Genomic DNA, 17,517 nt, shown 5'->3' on the forward strand with positions numbered 1-17,517 from the left:
CTCAATGAGCCCATTTTGAGAAACTCACGCCTCTCCCATCGTTCCAATCCCAGCGGGCAGCCTCGTGGGGGTTTGAACAGCCGGTTCTGCTTTCTTAATTCTTCGATAAGTCAGGGCCAAGCCAGCTCCGATCCGCCAGAACCCTGTTACCATGGTTCCGAATAGGTAGATAGCTTCAGCACTCAGGCTCACCCAAGCCCAGACTTCTCGTTGAGAAAGGGGTGTCAATTGCATTTAGGGACCAGTTGATCCAATCCATAATTCTTTTAGGTTTTAGAGAACAGACTGAGAGAGAGAATGTTCCAGGGAAAAGTAATAAAAAAACACGAGACAAGACAAGGACATGAGGAGCTAAACAGGGAAGATAAGGGAGAGGAGAGGAGAAAAAGTGCGACCGCCTTTGCTGAGAGCCAAACGAAAAGAGAATTAATTGCATGAAAATCACAGTATTCTGTTCAACTAAACCTAAAAGCAAGCAAGAACAAATGGGTTTTCAAAGTGTTTTAAAATGATTGAGAGACTGGACAGCTCCAGTGTGAAAAGGTAAGTTATTGAAAGATTAGGAGCCACCACAGGCTCTATTGCCTCTGGTTATAAACCTGGATAACAGAATCTCCAGGAGCAGCTGGTTCGTGGACCTCAGACATTATGAATCTTCATATTTCTGGGAAAATTTAGGTAAACAGAAACAAGAGTGATCATGGGACAAATGAAATTTGGAGAGAACCTTTTTTGATTCAGTACATAATGGAATGCTGTTAGCGGACAACCACATCTTTTGACCTAGTTGGCAGGATGTATGTTTACAATTGGCCAGAGAAGCTTGGGCGGACTTTCAAAGGTGGCGGCAATGGCAAATATGGTGGAGGTCAGAAGGAACAGAGAGCTCACTTCCAGTTGTGTTTAAGACTGGTGGTTAATAGCCAGGGGAGGCCTCGAATGATGACAGCCTGGTGGCAGATGAAGTCATATTGTGAGGATACGCTATCTAGTATAGCTGAGAACTGTCTAGGATAGCTGAGTGGTTGGCGAAGTGACACATCTGAGTGCAGTTCTTGATTTGCTAGCTCAGTTTGGCCGGTCTGCGGGTGGAAACCTTATGACAGTGACCTGGGGCTGCTTCACAGCATCTTCTGGGATGTGGTGAAGCCGGAAAAGCAGGGTCTGTGAGGACTGGCTGGACTCAAAAGCAGCGGTCTGAGTGGTCCTGCATTTGATTTAAAGCTGATCTGCAGCAATGGAGGTTGATCAAGCCTTGAAAGCTGGTGCTAATAATTCCCACAGGTGTTCCAACTTTTCTGGATTACTTACAGCCCCATCTGTCTGCATAAAACCAATGTTGGAACTAGGGGTAGGTTTTGATTATCGATTTTCCGATTTTAATTGATTCTAGCTTTAACCTCCTAAGACCCAAACTCTTCCACGGTATGCATTTTTAATTTCTCTTTGATAATTGGGCATATTGGAGCCCGATGAATGTAAAAACAAAGAATCACCAGATTTTTTTTTTTACCCGATTTTTGTTCCTAAGAAAAATGAGAGCCACGTATGAGGATATTCGTTTTAAATTTTGATGGAACAGTGGCAGTATAATGTCCTTGTAAGTGGATATCAGGCCCTTGTAGAGCAAAATTCAGTATTTTGGTCTAGACAACCCAAAATGCGATGTCCACATATGTGGACACCAGGTCCTAGGAGGTTAATAATGTGATATCGATTCATTAAAATCATAAATCGATTTTTAAATATAAATTTATTTTACCCGAAATGCCAGAATCTCAGGTTGAACCTTACAAAATTTCGACAACCACCAAACAGCTTAAACAGTAAATGAGAGCAGGTACACTGATTCTGCACAAAGACGTAAACACAAAGCGTGGACCCGCGGATCAGAATCAGTGAGCTGTCGGCTTTCAGCCCTGACGGCGTGTCCGTGTACGAGCACTCGGGTGAAAAAGCCAACAGCTCACAGATTCTGATTCATTGGCAGGTCCACGCTTTGTGTTTACATCTTTTTTTGCGCTCGATTCTGCTTGAAGCTGTAGGCTTTGTCTCTCTCCAAACAAATTTGACTGAACCAGTAGCAAAAGAAGATCCAAACTAAGCCTCACATTTCGCTTCACATAAACATCGTCATGAATTCTCTCTGACTTTTGCTGTTTTGCTTCCACCACAGTAAAATCACTTCCTGCAGAGCTCTCTGTCTCTCTCTGTACTTCGAGAATAGTTTCCCATCTAAAAACCCTCTTTTCTGCATTATTCGCTTGCTTTACCACACACCAATCTACCGTTATGTACAGCGCTGTTGGCCGCTGTGTCTTTGTTTTTGTTTTTAATTTAACTGACTTCCGAGAACAAAGTCTAATTTCTGCTGTTCAATACTGAAGAAATTTTAACTTTTTTAAATTATGCAAAACTGCAAAACACTTGGCTGTGTCTCTAATAAAACCTCTAACTTTGCTCTGCTTCACTTCAGCAGCATCAGCTAATGTTTATATGTTGATTCATGGTTTTCTTCTGTTTTCGTTCTACTGCAGAAATTTTTTAAGGTGGTTATCTGCTATAAAAACACAGGCCAGGAAAATCTCCTTTGTGTTTTTCCTGTGTTTTATGCTCTGTTATGCTCTGTTACCAAAATGCTCCGGTACCTCTTGCCAGAGGTGAAGAGTGTGTGAGAGGGTTGTGTGGGGTCATCCACAATGCTGGTGGGTGCAACAAGTGTCTGTGATGGAGGGAAGAGGAGGCTTCGATGATCTTCTTAGCTGTTCTCACTATCCGTTGTAAGGTACTGTGATCCATAGGGTGCAGTTACCATACCAGACAGTGATGCAGCTCCTCAGGATGCTCCCAATAGTCCTCCTGTAGGTGGTGGTGAGAATGGCTGGTGGGAGATGGGCTTTTCTCAACTTCCGCAGGAAGTAGAGAGGCTGTTGGGCCTTCTTAGTTATGGAGCTGGTGTTGAGGGACCAAGAGAGGCTCTCTGCCAGGTGGACACCAAGGAATTTGGTGCTCTTGATGACCTCCACAGAGGATCCATTGATGTTAAGTGGACAGTGATCTCCTGAAGTCAACAATCATATCCTTTGTTTTGTCTACGTTCAGAGACAAGTTGTTGACTCTACACCAGTCTGTTAGTTCTTGTACCACCTCTCTGTACATTGACTCATCGTTCTTGCGCATGAAACCCACCATAGTCATGTCATCAGTGAACTTGATGATGTGGTTCAAACTGTGCATCGCTGCACAGTCATAAGTCAGCAGAGTGAACAGCAGTGGGCTGAGCACACAGCCCTGAGGGACTCCAGTGCTCAGTGTGGTTGTGTTAGAAGTGCTGTTACCGATCCGGACTGTCTGAGGTCTCTCCGTCAGAAAGTCCAGGATCCAGCCACGGAGGAAGGTGTTCTGGCCCAGCAGGCTCAGTTTAACAATCAGTTGCTAAGGAATGAGTGTGTTAAATGCTAAACTGAAATCTATGAACAGCATTCGTACATACATGTCTTTATTGTCCAGGTGGGTGAGGGCAAGACGTAGGGTGGTGGCGATGGCGTCATCTGTTGACCAGTTGGGGCGATAGGGGAACTGCTGTGGGTCCAGTGTGGGTAGCAGCCGGCTCTTAATGTGCCTCATGACGAGCCTCTCGAAGCACTTCTTCGCGATGGGTGTGAGTGCAATGGGATGGTGCAATTAATGCATTAACCCCAAGAAAGACAATGCAGTGGTTGCTAGTGTCAATCTTCCGAAATCATGCAAGCAGATTCATCCAGCTCACAAAGACGTACTGAAAACACCAAACAACACACTGGACAAAAAATGTCACCCCCTACCTACTACATATATTTTTCTGAAGTGAAAAAACTGCAACATATCGCAGGGAAAATGTCACAGCTGAGGAATTTAGTGAAAGACTTTATACTTAGCTTTTAGGAGACGCACTAAGGCCAAGTGAATAAACACATTTTTCCATAAAGGTTCATTCATAAAGAATAATTTGCAGTAATGTAGCACAATGTAAAGGTGATTAGTGTCATAATTTTTCTTCAAGAGATATACTAAAAATAAAGATATCTTTGGACACAAAGATTCGTAGAAATGTGAAGACGTAAAAACACAACTTTGTTTTTGTCATTAAAAATCAATGAATAATCGTAACTAATGACTGAGATCTGAATACTGATCATAATAATTGTGATACTAGTTTTGGCCATAGTTGTCCAGCCCTACATTGTAGTATGAGTGAAACTTGCAAAAGGAATGCCAATTTCCACCTGACACCTGGTGCTCTGCTCTAGCCTGTAATATTAGTTCCTGATTGACCTTTACAGTAGCTACGCTTGTGAATGTTAGATAAAATGTTAGCTATGTTGTTTTTTCCTGTGTTTCACTGTGTTTAGAGTTAAGTAGTTCAGCTTTGGTTAAGTGTATCCGTTGTTTTCTTTGGTTGTGAGAGCTGTGACACCATGGGTGTAGTGGGTTGGAAACTTGTGTGAAGACCTGTGATGTGAAACCTCTCGTTATGACTATTAGAGATGATATCTGCTTTCCATAAATGTTGCAAATGCTAAAGTTTCAAGTGACGATTTCCATTTGAACATTTAGTAACTTAAGATGGTTTGTTACATTTTTTTTTTCCTATGCGAGTTTTGGAACCATTAGAAAGGTGAAAAAACTCAGATTAATTTAAATATTAAGTAAAATTATTTTAATATGAACTATTATGTAATCAATGAATGTAAACAGTGCCACAGTGCATTTCCATTGTTGTTTTTGTGTTTCAGGTAAGCTCCCTCAAGTATCTTGCAAAGCCACTATCAACCTTCCATCAGATCAATGCATATGAGGAGGATGGATTCTTGATCATAGATTTGTGTGCATCAGATGATGGCCAGGCAATCACAAACTACAACATCCAGAACATGCGTAAGTCTGGAGAAGCTCTTGATGAGGTAAGTTAGTTAAGTAAAGCTCATTACTAACTTTCCTGTGCAGTTTATGGAAAATGATTATGCTGTTTTTGGTTTATCTGAAAAAAAGATTGCTTGTTGAATAGGGCTGCCACGATTAGTCGGACTAGTCACGAATTAGTAGGATTTAAGAGTGTAATAACGGACTGAAACAGAAGATGGCAGCACTGCATGTACAAGGATGCCAGCTGCCGTAAAACCCCAAAGAAGAAGAAACTGTTCCAGAATTCATAGCGCGACCCATCGCGGCCCTGCTCAGTTTCCAACAATGGCAGCAGCTAGTTAGTTTTAATGTTACTCGTATTATTCTTTCTGGGTCACAAAATAAACGTTTAACATATTTTCAGGCGAGAATGTAGCTGTGTAAACCTCAAATATCTGCTCAGTTTATCAAGACACCACATATTTTCAAAAGCGCTCCGACGTTTTCGGAGACGTCTGTTACCCACTAGCTCGATAGCTAGCTGGGGGCAAGGCTCACTAGAGCCGTGAGAACACCGGACTCCCGGCAAATCGTTTTCAAACCCACCGCGGTCTTTCGCTACTCAGGTTAAACAAACATAAGTCACTTAAATAACTTAAAAATGTTGTTGTTTGGCTTTTTTCAGTATTTTTCTTGTTGCTGAGTAAATCGGTTTGGCTGAGATTAAAGTTATAGTTTTTACACAGCTGAATAAACGTCAAGCAGACAGCTGATTATCAGAAGTGTGAGATGCTGGAGTATATACTCCGGTGTCCTGTTATATTTTAGATAGCAAGGAGCAGACGGCTGAGTTTATTAAGCTTCACTGAAACAATCTGCAAATTTCATTAAAATTTAATAGACTATCATCTTGTCTTTATTTTTAGTTAGCACAGACCTTAAACACTTCAAGCTGTAAGCTAATGATAGTTATAAGAGCAGATGCTGCTGGTGCAATAAGCTGTATGCTGTACATCCAATGGATGATGATCTGATTAGTCGACTAATCGCAAAAATAATCGGTGACTAGTCGACTATCAACATAATCGTTTGTGGCAGCCCTATTGTTGAAGTTAACAAGATCTTCCTCGTCAGGTGTACAACACCTTGAGTAGAGCCTTCCCCCGGCGATTTGTGCTGCCTCTCAATGTGGGCCCTGACACACCCTATAACCAGAACTTGATTACCCTGCCGAACAGCATAGCTACTTCTGTAAGAATTGCCAAGAACAAGGTAGGGCAAACAGCATGATTAACATACATGTATCAACATGTTACTACTCCCATTCTTATAGTTTCAGTTTTTTATTGTAAATATCCCGCAAAAACAGGATTTTACAGTCTACAGTCTCTTCTATATAAACGCTTAATTGGACTTTGCTATTAAAATGTCAACATGTAGCACTTTCACTACCTGAATCTCAGTGATTACCTGTGTTGCTTTTGTTTTTTTAAACCTGTGCAGGTGTTCTGTACTCATGAGGACCTGCATGGGGAGGATCTCCATGAATACGGAGGTCTGGAGTTTCCTCAGATCAACTATCACAAATTCAACACCCATCCCTACCGCTACTTCTATGGCTGTGGCTTTAGACACCTTGTAGGGGACACGCTGATTAAGATGGATCTCCACGGAAAACGCATGAAGGCACGTTGTTTTATTGGAGCAAAGAAAAGAGAGCTTGCATTTCCAATCTGTGGAACAAGTTAACCCCCACAACTGAAATCAACAGTTTCCAGATAGAACCAATTATATCTGTTTCTATTTTAGTTCATTCACAGAGAGCGCAACTCACCCCAAAGGGGAAAGGGTTATATTAAAGTGTTTTATGCTGATGTCAGCCTTGGTAATATAGAAATCTAGTGTAGTATATTACTGTATGTATATGTAGTAACTTTTTGTGTCATTGTGAAATTATATAATGTTGTATTGAAAAAAAAAAAAGGCCTTAGTTATATACCAGGCCTCAGGGGACCCCTGGTATATAACTAGTATAAGACTGAAGACAATCCATAAAAATTGTGGGTAATATGGAGTTAACAAACAGTAAACAAAGTTAGAGAGGACTGTCCCACAGGTATTGAGATAGCATTGTTATTGTGATTTTTCTTTTATCATCATGAATGTGATATTGTGTGTAAATGTTCCCTCACAGGTGTGGGAACATCCTGGTCAGTATCCATCTGAGCCGGTCTTTGTTCCCTCTCCTAATGCTACAGAGGAGGATGATGGTGTCATCATGTCTGTGGTCATCACTCCAGACGAGGTTAGTCAGGCTCAGCCATTTTGGACAGGGTACTCTTTATAGATACAGTTTCCTCATACAAATGTAAAACATGGCTGAGCACGAGCTTGGACATCGTGCCGTTGTGTTTTCTACACTGTCTTGTACACCAAGTATTTCTTTACCCATGTCTCTGTTCTCTCCAGGACAAGAGTACATTCCTTCTGGTGTTAGATGCCAAGACATTCGAGGAGCTGGGCAGGGCGGTGGTACCTGTCAACATCCCCTATGGCTTCCACGGGACATTCAATGCCACGGCTTAGACGTCTGATGGATGTACATGTGACTTCACAGGGACACACCTACACTGTGTACATGTTGACTTAAAAGCAAAGACCCTCATTTAAAGAATTCCTTTATTTTCATGTCATAGTGATATGTTAAAGCATGCATGCCTTTTTTCAGACTTAATAAAACCTTAAGTGTCGATATAATCTGTGTTGAAATAAAATCCTTTGTTTCTATTGTTTTTCCACAGCTATCTGTAAATGAAGGTCGTGAGGGTTTTTTTTAATATCTGCTATTTCATGCATTGCTATAAAAAAGTAAAACTGATTTTATGATACTGTTAAGGTAATGCACAAATTAACACAGAACACATTTTGAGAAACCTCTGTGACTTTAAAATGTACAATTTCAGAAACATTCACGAGTCACTGAGCCTTCTGTCAATAAATAAAGCTGCATTTAAACACCTGGTAACAACATTTATTCTCATAAGAAATGCTTGGGGGCACCCTAAGATCAAAATGCAGAAAACAAAACTGCATTATTGCAGCATTTTGCTTCGAATGAGGATAAACCTAGCAAAGTTTTGTGTACAGGGTTTGTTTTTTTATAAAGAGTCATGAGGTTAAATTAAATTTCATTTATGCTTTTTTTTGTTTTTGTTTTTCGCTTTTATGCTGTGAAGAAAATTCTGAAATGGATATTTTATAATGATGCATTTGGTCAGATGAGTTTTACAACGAACTGAATTGTAAACCTTCAATAATCAAATTGTCACCATTATGTTGGACTAAGGACACATTTGACTCAAACCCAGAACAATAACATATTTCTTAAATGTACTATAACAGCAGCACAGAACACTGGGAGAGAACAAATCTTAGAATCCGGTTCTACTTTAGTAAATGAATAAGTGCACTACACAAACAAAGGTGTGCTCCCTCACACAGGTGACAGAGCAGGCAGCACACTAACCTTCCAGTTTATCAGAAATAAGAGCCAGTGTTTTCTTCAGCTGTTTCTTCTTCTCTTTGAGGTGACCTTCCAGGTCTCGTGCTTCAGCCAAAATGGCCTCCAGCTCCTTCATCTGTGAGGTGTCTGCAGCAGCTCTCTCCCTACAACAGTGGACAAACACTGACCATGAAGCTGTGCAACAACAAAAAGTAATCAGTTGTTTTAAGCCAGCAATAATTTTGGTTTAGACTGGAACAGAATGAAACGCTTCACTTCCCTGACATTTGTCATTTATGATCAATTTACTTGCTTCTGAGCTCTAAGCTAAGTTCCTCTTCCTCAGTCACATTTTTACCTTCAAATTAGACATTTTGTATCAGTCCGTGTCCCTAATTTCATTGTTAAGCGGGACCCATACGGCCCGCTTTGATCTTAAGTGGGCCGGACCAGTGAAACTCTGTCAGTGTCAAGTTACATGTTTAGCCATTTTTCTACATGATATTACAGAATTACTTTATTAACTCTAGTTATGAAAAACCGTGGTGGAAAGTTAAAAACAAACTTTTCTTTCATTTCACTGTTTAATGAATTTGTGTAGTATGAAGTGGAGGCTTTTATTAGTGGCAAAAGCCTTAAAACTTACGAAAATACAGTTAAAAGCCCAACATTGGTGTTTGTGGTGAGCAGCAGATCAAACAAGAATTATAAATGGCTTCACGTGCACATTCAGCCGCTGAGACTCATTTCGACACTGAGCCATGGCTCTGTGCTACATGCACACATTTCTGCATCTCTGTCATCAAAGACTTTGTATATAGTTGATATCATTTTCAGTACTGAACTGTAACTTTAGTCTTTGTAAAGGAAGCCATTTTATTCAGTGTTTTCATAAAAGCCTTGTATGGATTTGCTACTGCTATGGAGAACATACATGAGCTTAAAACCTGGACGAGTTTGGATTCCAGTCAGTCTTTGCGTGTGGCCACATGGTGTGCCCATCAAAGTAAAGTCTCACCTCTGTCTGCATGGATTCTCAGCAGGGCTGAAGATTTGCTCCACATAATAACAGACATATGAAATTATCTCGCGGTATAACTGTATCACAGGTCAGATGTGACCTGCCAGCCGTAAGTTTGGCACCCCTGCGTTATACACTATGCTCTATTCTTGGTACAGCCAAACATTTCCTGGTTCATCAAAGTTTTTGTTACACCAGTTACTGCCAGTCAATTCAGGGAAGTCTGACTCAGTGAACTGGGTGGTGCAATTTCAGATCCCTGTTAAGCCCTTCTGTCAATTCCAGGTACAGGTTAACACAATTTAAAGTTTTGTATAGGTTTCATAACAGATTCCTGCCTCTGTCTCCTCCGTGTGTGGTAAATGTGGTATTGCACAGTCACACGTGTTGTGGTCTTGGCCAGGACATATTTGATTGTTTCCCCAAACAGTGCGACTCGCCCGTTCACCTGGACTGTAACCTGGCCAAAATTGACTGCTCGGACGAGACTGTCTTTCTCGTCCCTTCAGAGGCGAGCTCCAAGGTCGGGCACGATCGCTGCAAAAGCACTGATTCTATTCGAATGGAAATCAGCATCACATCCCCGTTTTAAAAGGTCACGTAATGAGCTGCTGCTTGTGGCTAAACTTGAACGGACTTGGTGCAGTAAAGGCACCAAAGGTACACTCAACAAAAATATAAACGCAACACTTTTGTTACTGCTCCCATTCCCCATGGGATGGACGTAGAGACCTAAAATTCATTCCAGATACACAATATAACCATCCCTCCCAAACAGTGGTCACAAATCAGTCCAAATGTGTGGTAGTGGGCACATCTGCTATATTGAGATAATCCATCCCACCTCACAGGTGTGCCACATCAGGATGCTGATCTGACTTCATGAGTAGTGCACAGGTGTACCTCAGACTGCCCACAACAAAAGGCCACCCTGGAATGTGCAGTTTTGTCTCACAGCAAAATGCCACAGATGCCACAAGCAATGAGGGAGCGTGCAACTGGCATGCTGACAGCAGGAATGTCAACCAGATCTGTCGCCCGTGCATTGAATGTTCATTTCTCAACCATAAGCCGTCTCCACAGGCGTTTCAGAGAATATGGCAGCACATCCAACCGGCCTCACAACCGCAGACCTCGTGTAACCACACCAGCCCAGGACCTCCACATCCAGCAGGTTCACCTCCAAGATCGTCTGAGACCAGCTACCCAGACAGCTGCTGGAACAATTGGTTTGCACAACCAAACAATTTCTGCACAAACTGTCAGAAACCGTCTCAGGGACGCTCAACTGCATGCCCGTCGTCCTCATCGGGGTCTTGACCTGACTCCAGCTCGTCGCCGTAACAGACTTGTGTGGGCAAATGCTCACATTCGATGGCGTCTGGCACGTTGGAGAGGTGTGCGCTTCACGGATGAATCATGGTTCACATTGTTCAGGGCAGATGGCAGCTGAGAATGTCCCAGTTCTTGCATGGCCAGCATACTCACCGGACATGTCACCCATTGAGCATGTTCGGGATGTGCTTGACCGGCGTATACGACAGCGTGTACCAGTTCCCACGAATATCCAACAACCTCGCACAGCCATTGAAGTGGAGTGGACAAACATTCCACAGGCAACAATTGACAATCTGATAGACTCCATGCGACGATGTGTTGCACTGCATGAGGCAAATGGTGGTCACACCAGATACTGACCGGTTCTGGGTCCCCAGACCCCCAATAGCGCAAAAAACTGCACATTCCAGGGTGGCCTTTTGTTGTGGGCAGTCTGAGGTACACCTGTGCACTACTCATGATGTCAGATCAGCATCCTGATGTGGCACACCTGTGAGGTGGGATGGATTATCTCAATATAGCAGATGTGCCCACTACCACACATTTGGACTGATTTGTGACCACTGTTTGGGAGGGATGGTTATATTGTGTATCTGGAATGAATTTTAGGTCTCTACGTCCATCCCATGGGGAATGGGAGCAGTAACAAAGGTGTTGCGTTTATATTTTTGCTGAGTATATATTCTTTTATCTGGATCCTGCCAAACATCCAGTGCTGTTCTGCTACAGTAACAGTCAAAGGTTTGTGCACACCCATCAGGATAAAGCTGGTGCTGGTAGGGTACTACATTCCCCTTTTTCATGAGAAAATGTTGATCAGCCATGTTTAATTGGCATCATGGGAAAGAATCAGTCTTGACTTGTGTAAATACCTTAAAGTTTCAGCAAACTCAGAAACCAGCACGCTCAGCACCTTGCTCACACCTGTAACACAACAAGAAAGCAAGTCCATGTTAGGCGTGCTGCAGATGTCTTTGCTTAGCTGTCATTTCACCATTTTTTCAGTATGTTTTTAATGTGGATACGTATATAAATACAAGCAGGTATCGTTGCAGAAATTTAAAATCAGGCTGCATGACTAATGGAACAATTGCACTAAGACACGTATCTGCTGACATTTCAGAGCAGCAAAAAGATGCGAGCTGTTCTCATTTAATATCGAGTCTTACCACTTCCACTGAAAGGTCAATAAATTATATCCTGTTTTTTAACACAATCACATCCTGTTTATGAAGCAGCCTCACTCTAATTTCCTGTGACGTCATGCTGCCAGCCAGAGGAAAGGAAAAAAAAAAGAAGAAAAAAAAAGTAGTGTGTTTGCTTTTGTTTCCACTAAAGTAACCAACCATACACAACACTACACCGTTCACACTTTTGCATAACTGGCATACCTGCAGCTATAGTCTCAAATGGATTGGCTGACTCCAAAGAGAGGGCCTTCTTTTTCTTTTTCTGTGGAGAGGTCTCTTCGTTTACATTTGCACATTCCATCTGTTGCAATGAGGAAAAAAACTGATGACACCAAAATGTTTTCATGCATTCAAACATCAACCTAGCAGAGTTTCTCCTGCTCTGGAGAGTGACTATGTACACAAGTAGGTCTGGGCCATATCATACCGTTCATGGTAATACTGGTATAATGTTAGGCAACGATAAGAAAATGAAATATTGCGATAGAATATGGGTAAATGCGCGTGCTCAGTGCCTTTGTTTTCATACGCACATGGCCGAAAACGCATGGCAGCGACGGAGCATTAGTAGGGGGAAAGCGGATCGTTGAATGAAACGGATGAACTGGAACTGGTTTGGCTTTCGTCCATCAGATGCACAACAAAGCACATTTTTGGTAGCGCATGCAAGCCAGCCGTCGTTATTACCGTGTTTTTCGGACTATAAGGCACTCTTAAAATCCTTTACTTTCCTCAAAAATCAACAGTGCGCCTTATGGTCCAAAAATATGTATTTGACTTTTTTTATTTGGCACACTGCAGTTTGATGTTGCAAAGCAGCTCTTTTTAACTTGTGTGGATATTATACATGGTTATGCTCAGGATATGTCAGCCCATTTCCACTGGAAATGCCTTTTGGTTAAACTGTCAGCGAGGAATTTGCATTTGCACTGTTACATCAGCTGCTTGTTTAAGTGAAAATACATTGATGGGGTGTTTGCACTAAGTTGTGAAATTGTAAAGTATTTTGTTTGCATTAATTATCTTGTCAGCTATATCGTTATTGCGAATTTTCAAATATATATCGTGATAAATATATTGTCCTGCCTTATACACAAGCACAATTTGTCCGCAGTGAAATGTTTTAAGGAAGAATAACACTCCCAATCTACAAATCATTTTTCACACATACACCTCAGCCCTGAACTTTTCTAGATCCACATCTCTCCATGTAATGGAGCATGATCCTGCCAGCAGAGGCTCCATGAGGTCCAACACCATGAATGTGAGAAATGTGCAGTGAATAGGTGATGATCATGTGACCTGCCTCCCTCACCAAAAGCAGAGTGTTTCCAGTCTCTAAGGCTACTCTGGACAATGACTCTCCTGCCACTGTAAGGAGTTCATGTGGGAAAACAGCCTGAGATGAACAATCTTACTGACACTACTGCATCAAAATTACACATACAGAATATTAAGAACGGCCTAATGAACGACTGTCTTCACACAGATCCCAGCACAGCTACTATTTTTAGACTGCTACCGTGAAGCTTGTTGATTTCACGACGGTCCTTCATTGTGCAACATCACCTCTGTTTTAAACTGGCCTGAACTTCACGTGAAGGGTTTGTTTCCCGGTTTGAGACAGTCATCGAGCCTCAAGGACCTGAGGGAGGAAATTCAAAGGCAACACCAGAACAGTAGCGCGTGCCACAGTGGCATCGTCGTGCAGGAAGACGGACCACACCTGAACAACCATCTCAACCACTCTTCAGATTTGCTTCCTTTTCACTCTGTCCACGTACCAGAAATGAGAGTCCTTTTAAAATGTCACTAACGTAACACACTCCGTGTGAATGAGGAAAAGACTGATCACACTGAAATATTTAATGCTTCCAAACATCAAAGCAGGCTTTCTCCAGGCTCAAATGGGCCTCTGGAGACTGACTGTATCCACGATCGGGCCGTACTGAAACCAAAACTATCTCCTAAAGGAGACACAGCATGCATTGTAGAGGCACAAGATAATACCTTCAAAGGAGTGGATCTAAAAACACACTGAAAGGAAGAGCAGCCAAATTGGATGTCAAACCTTCCACTAGAAAGAATTACATGCATATCAAGAGACAAAAACAAAGATTTCGGGACCCTTTTTGAAAGATGTGGCTCTAATAACGAGTCAGTCTAATAACTGATTCATGTTACTCATGCACCGGTGGGTCTGCTATCATTTTTGAATGGACACAAATATTAAAAATTCTCTGGATTTCCATTTTTTAAAGAAACAAGTTTTGGGTGCTATTGGACAGCCATCCTCACCTCCTGAGAGCTCGTCTGTCTCAGCCCGTTGTTGTTGTTCACCATCATGTTTAGTGCTGCTGGCATCAGTTTTCCTGCCGTTGCTCCTGCGTCCTCCATTGTGAGACAACAGAACTGCAAATGGAAAACCTGACTTTAAAAAAAAAAACAAAAAAAACACTCAGCTTTGTCAGCATCAATGTTAGAGTGTAGTTTGAATTAATGTGGGTTTGTGTTTTAATACATAAAAATGATAAATCAGCTACACCATAATAGAATCAGCCAATTAAAATATTGTCCAATAAAATGAAATAAACTCCCAGCTTACTTATATATTAAGATTTATGCATTTCTTTTAATTGAAATTTACACAGAAAACTACTAATTAAACCCAGTTCAGCATGTTACTGATAACTGCATCCCACGATGAAAAACAATGGTATCTTTCTTAGTGTTAAAATACCACTGTCTGTTTAAAAGGTGACCTTTGCAAATGCTGCTTTTGGCTAACAATTCATGAGTCTGAGACCAACACAGCATGTCGAGCACAATGTAGTCCGTCTGTTTGATTCCTCTGTACTGTGACGAGGACATCCTGAACCTTCTGCTCATATTTGTGTTGGTTTAAATAACACATGACACTATGTGTCTATACTATATTATGTCTGCACGGTTTTTAAAATATGAGATCGTTAGCTTCAGCTTAGTAAGATTCAGAAATGTACAATAATGTTAACCCTTTCTAATCAAAACTTTCATTCAGCATCCATTATGGTGGACGGCAGGACTTCCTAACTCCCGTTTCCAACCCATTTTCATGCTTGAGGAAGCAGACGGCTGAGAAACGCAGAGAGGATTTGACTCAGATTTGTAAAAGGGGAGTCGGACTTATAGTGTGCAGGGAATGAGGTGGAGGCAGCCATGATTTTTTAAACTATTTACTCTGTTGATTTATAGAATTTATATTTGCTAGAAGTGCAATACTGTACCTTTCTTTACTTTAAAGAGTCAATTTCAACTCTGCTGAAATTGGGTTGAAAGACTTTCTAACACAAACAGGAAAACAGGAGAAACTGGCCACAGTAACCAACACTGGATTACATTTAAAGACTAATGAGGTAACCAGGTTTCTGAAAATGTCAGAGTGCACAAACCACAGGGAGGTGCTTCTCTGTAAAAACAGCTAAAAAAAAAAACCTCTTAAGCATATTTAAGCTCGTATGTTCATATCAATGGCCTGATTTGGAAGTGGCAGAGGCAGGAAGTAACAAAGTAAAAATACCCTGTTACTGTACTCAAAAACTTTCTGGTATCTGCACTTTGCTTTAAAAGAGGCATATGCAAACATATGTGCGCATCTTAAATGAAAGGAACAATGACACATAAAAAGACAATCCTACTGGTGTTTCCATCACCTGTGCTTATCACACAGAAAGGGATGAAAGAGGCACAAAGATAATTTATCCTTAATCGAAAGCGCTATACAGGGCTGAGGTGATAAAGTAGGCCAAAAGTAGTAAGGCTTTTAAAGTGGCAGGTAGGGCTGCCACGATTAGTCGACTAGTCACGATTACGTCGACTATCAAAATCGCCAACAACTAATTTAATAGGCGACGCGTCGTTTGTAAGATCCCAAAAGACGCAGGAATAAGTAGTAGGATTTGAGAGTGTAATAACGGCCTGAAACAGAAGATGGCAGCACTAAATTGTAAATGGCCTGCATTTGTATAGCGCTTTTCTAGTACCTAAGGACCCCAAAGCGCTTCACACTACATTCAATCACCCATTCACACACTGGCGATGGCAAGCTACATTGTAGCCACAGCTGCCCTGGGGCGCACTGACAGAGGCGACTGAGCACTGCATGTACAAGGATGCCAGCTGCCGTTAAACCCCGAAGAAGAAGAAGCTGTGTCCCAGAATTCATAGCGCAGCCCTGCTCAGTTTCCAACAATGGCGGCAGCTAGTTAGTTTTAATATTACTCTTATTATTCTTTCTGGGTCACAAAATAAACGTTTAACATATTTTCAGGCGGGGATGTTGCTGTGTAAACCTCAAATATCTGCTCAGTTTATCAAGACACCACGTATTTTCAAAAGCGCTCCGACGTTTTCGGAGACGTCTGTTACCCACTAGCTCGATAGTTAGCCGGGGGCGAGGCTAACTAGAGCCGTGAGAACACCGGACTCCCGGCTAATCGTTTTCAAACCCACCGCTGTCTTTCCTACTCAGGTTAAACATGATATATGAGTCACTTAGAGAACTTAAAAATGTTGTTGTTTGGCTTTTTTCAGTGTTTTATTTGTTGCTGAGTAAATCGGTTTGGCTGAGATTAAAGTTTTTACACAGCTGAATAAACGTCAAGCAGACAGCTGATTATCAGAAGTGTGAGATGCTCCAGAATTTACTCCGGTGTCCTGTTATATTTTAGATAGCAAGGAGTTTATTAAACTTCACCGAAACAATCTGCAAATTTCATTAAAATTCAATAAACTATCATCTTGTCTTTATTTTTAGTTAGCACAGACCTTAAACACTTAATGCTGTAAGCTAATGATAGTTATATAAGAGCAGATGCTGCTGGTGCAATAAGCTGTACGTTTTACGTCCAATGGATGATGATCTGATTAGTCGACTAATCGCAAAAATAATCGCAGACTAGTCGACTATCAAAATAATCGTTTGTGGCAGCTCTAGTGGCAGGTATTTAAAATGCAAAGTTTCTAACAACTCTAAAAATATCAGCAATTACACAAACTGTTTCTATGTACTCTGTCACACAGTGTGCATGTTAGCTAAAGGTACCGCCGCTGTATTTACAAGGAGATGAGAGCTAAATTTACTCAGAGATGGAGAAAGACAGGAGATGACAGGAAGAACAAAGTTCTATTTAAAGATATTTGATAAACAGGAAATGTAAAGCTTAGGTGTAATGTCATCAGCTTTAAATCAGATATTGGATCCGTATGGTTTGAAGTTTATTTTTTTTTTTTAAATATTGTGAAACATCCTGAAGTGTATACTTTGTGTTATTCAGTGGTTGTATGAAAACACCCAGCAGTCTAGCGCAAGATAAACAGGTTAACTTGCTGTATTGTGGTAAATAAACAATAAAAACACAGTTTTACTGTCTATGTGTTGGACTGGTACACAGTGGCTGTATTGCTCATGGTCAGAGTTAGGTTAGACCAAGTGTAGCAGAGATGAATTTGAATTTAAGCTGATGATGTGTACATTTGCCTCATATGCAGACAGTATACTGTCAGTGTAGAGCAGGGCTGTCAAACTCCAGGCCTCGAGGGCC

At 41.4% G+C, this 17,517-nt stretch overlaps 2 protein-coding genes across 5 annotated transcripts in view; one reads left to right on the top strand and one right to left on the bottom strand.

The window, feature by feature from the left end:
* The window catches only part of LOC146653387 (carotenoid-cleaving dioxygenase, mitochondrial-like), a gene marked incomplete at its 5' end in the record, with an annotated part of 28,034 nt that extends 20,509 nt beyond the window's left edge, over positions 1 to 7,525 (top strand). The window contains 5 exons of the mRNA XM_085380497.1: positions 4,776 to 4,943; positions 6,019 to 6,156; positions 6,388 to 6,570; positions 7,079 to 7,189; positions 7,354 to 7,525. Coding sequence (XP_085236623.1) covers positions 4,776 to 4,943; positions 6,019 to 6,156; positions 6,388 to 6,570; positions 7,079 to 7,189; positions 7,354 to 7,470 — 717 coding nt within the window. The remainder of the gene's footprint in view (positions 1 to 4,775; positions 4,944 to 6,018; positions 6,157 to 6,387; positions 6,571 to 7,078; positions 7,190 to 7,353) is intronic.
* tex12 (testis expressed 12) overlaps positions 1 to 17,517 on the bottom strand; it is a 73,948-nt gene that overhangs the window by 55,156 nt on the left and 1,275 nt on the right. For 2 of the 4 annotated variants that reach the window (XM_085380429.1, XM_085380426.1), the window contains exons 2-5: positions 14,234 to 14,366; positions 12,137 to 12,236; positions 11,618 to 11,669; positions 8,411 to 8,550 (exon numbers count right to left, since the gene is read on the bottom strand). In XM_085380429.1, coding sequence (XP_085236555.1) covers positions 8,411 to 8,550; positions 11,618 to 11,669; positions 12,137 to 12,236; positions 14,234 to 14,332 — 391 coding nt within the window. In that variant the 5' untranslated portion in view covers positions 14,333 to 14,366. Of the gene's footprint in view, positions 1 to 7,620; positions 8,551 to 11,617; positions 11,670 to 12,136; positions 12,237 to 14,233; positions 14,367 to 17,517 lie in introns of those variants that run through there. The other 2 variants (XM_085380427.1, XM_085380428.1) reach the window with 2 other exon arrangements.

Source organism: Rhamphochromis longiceps, linkage group LG14 (assembly GCF_057381845.1).
Source record: "Rhamphochromis longiceps isolate RC_006_pf linkage group LG14, R_longiceps_female_GT1.1, whole genome shotgun sequence".
Taxonomy (NCBI): domain Eukaryota; kingdom Metazoa; phylum Chordata; class Actinopteri; order Cichliformes; family Cichlidae; genus Rhamphochromis; species Rhamphochromis longiceps.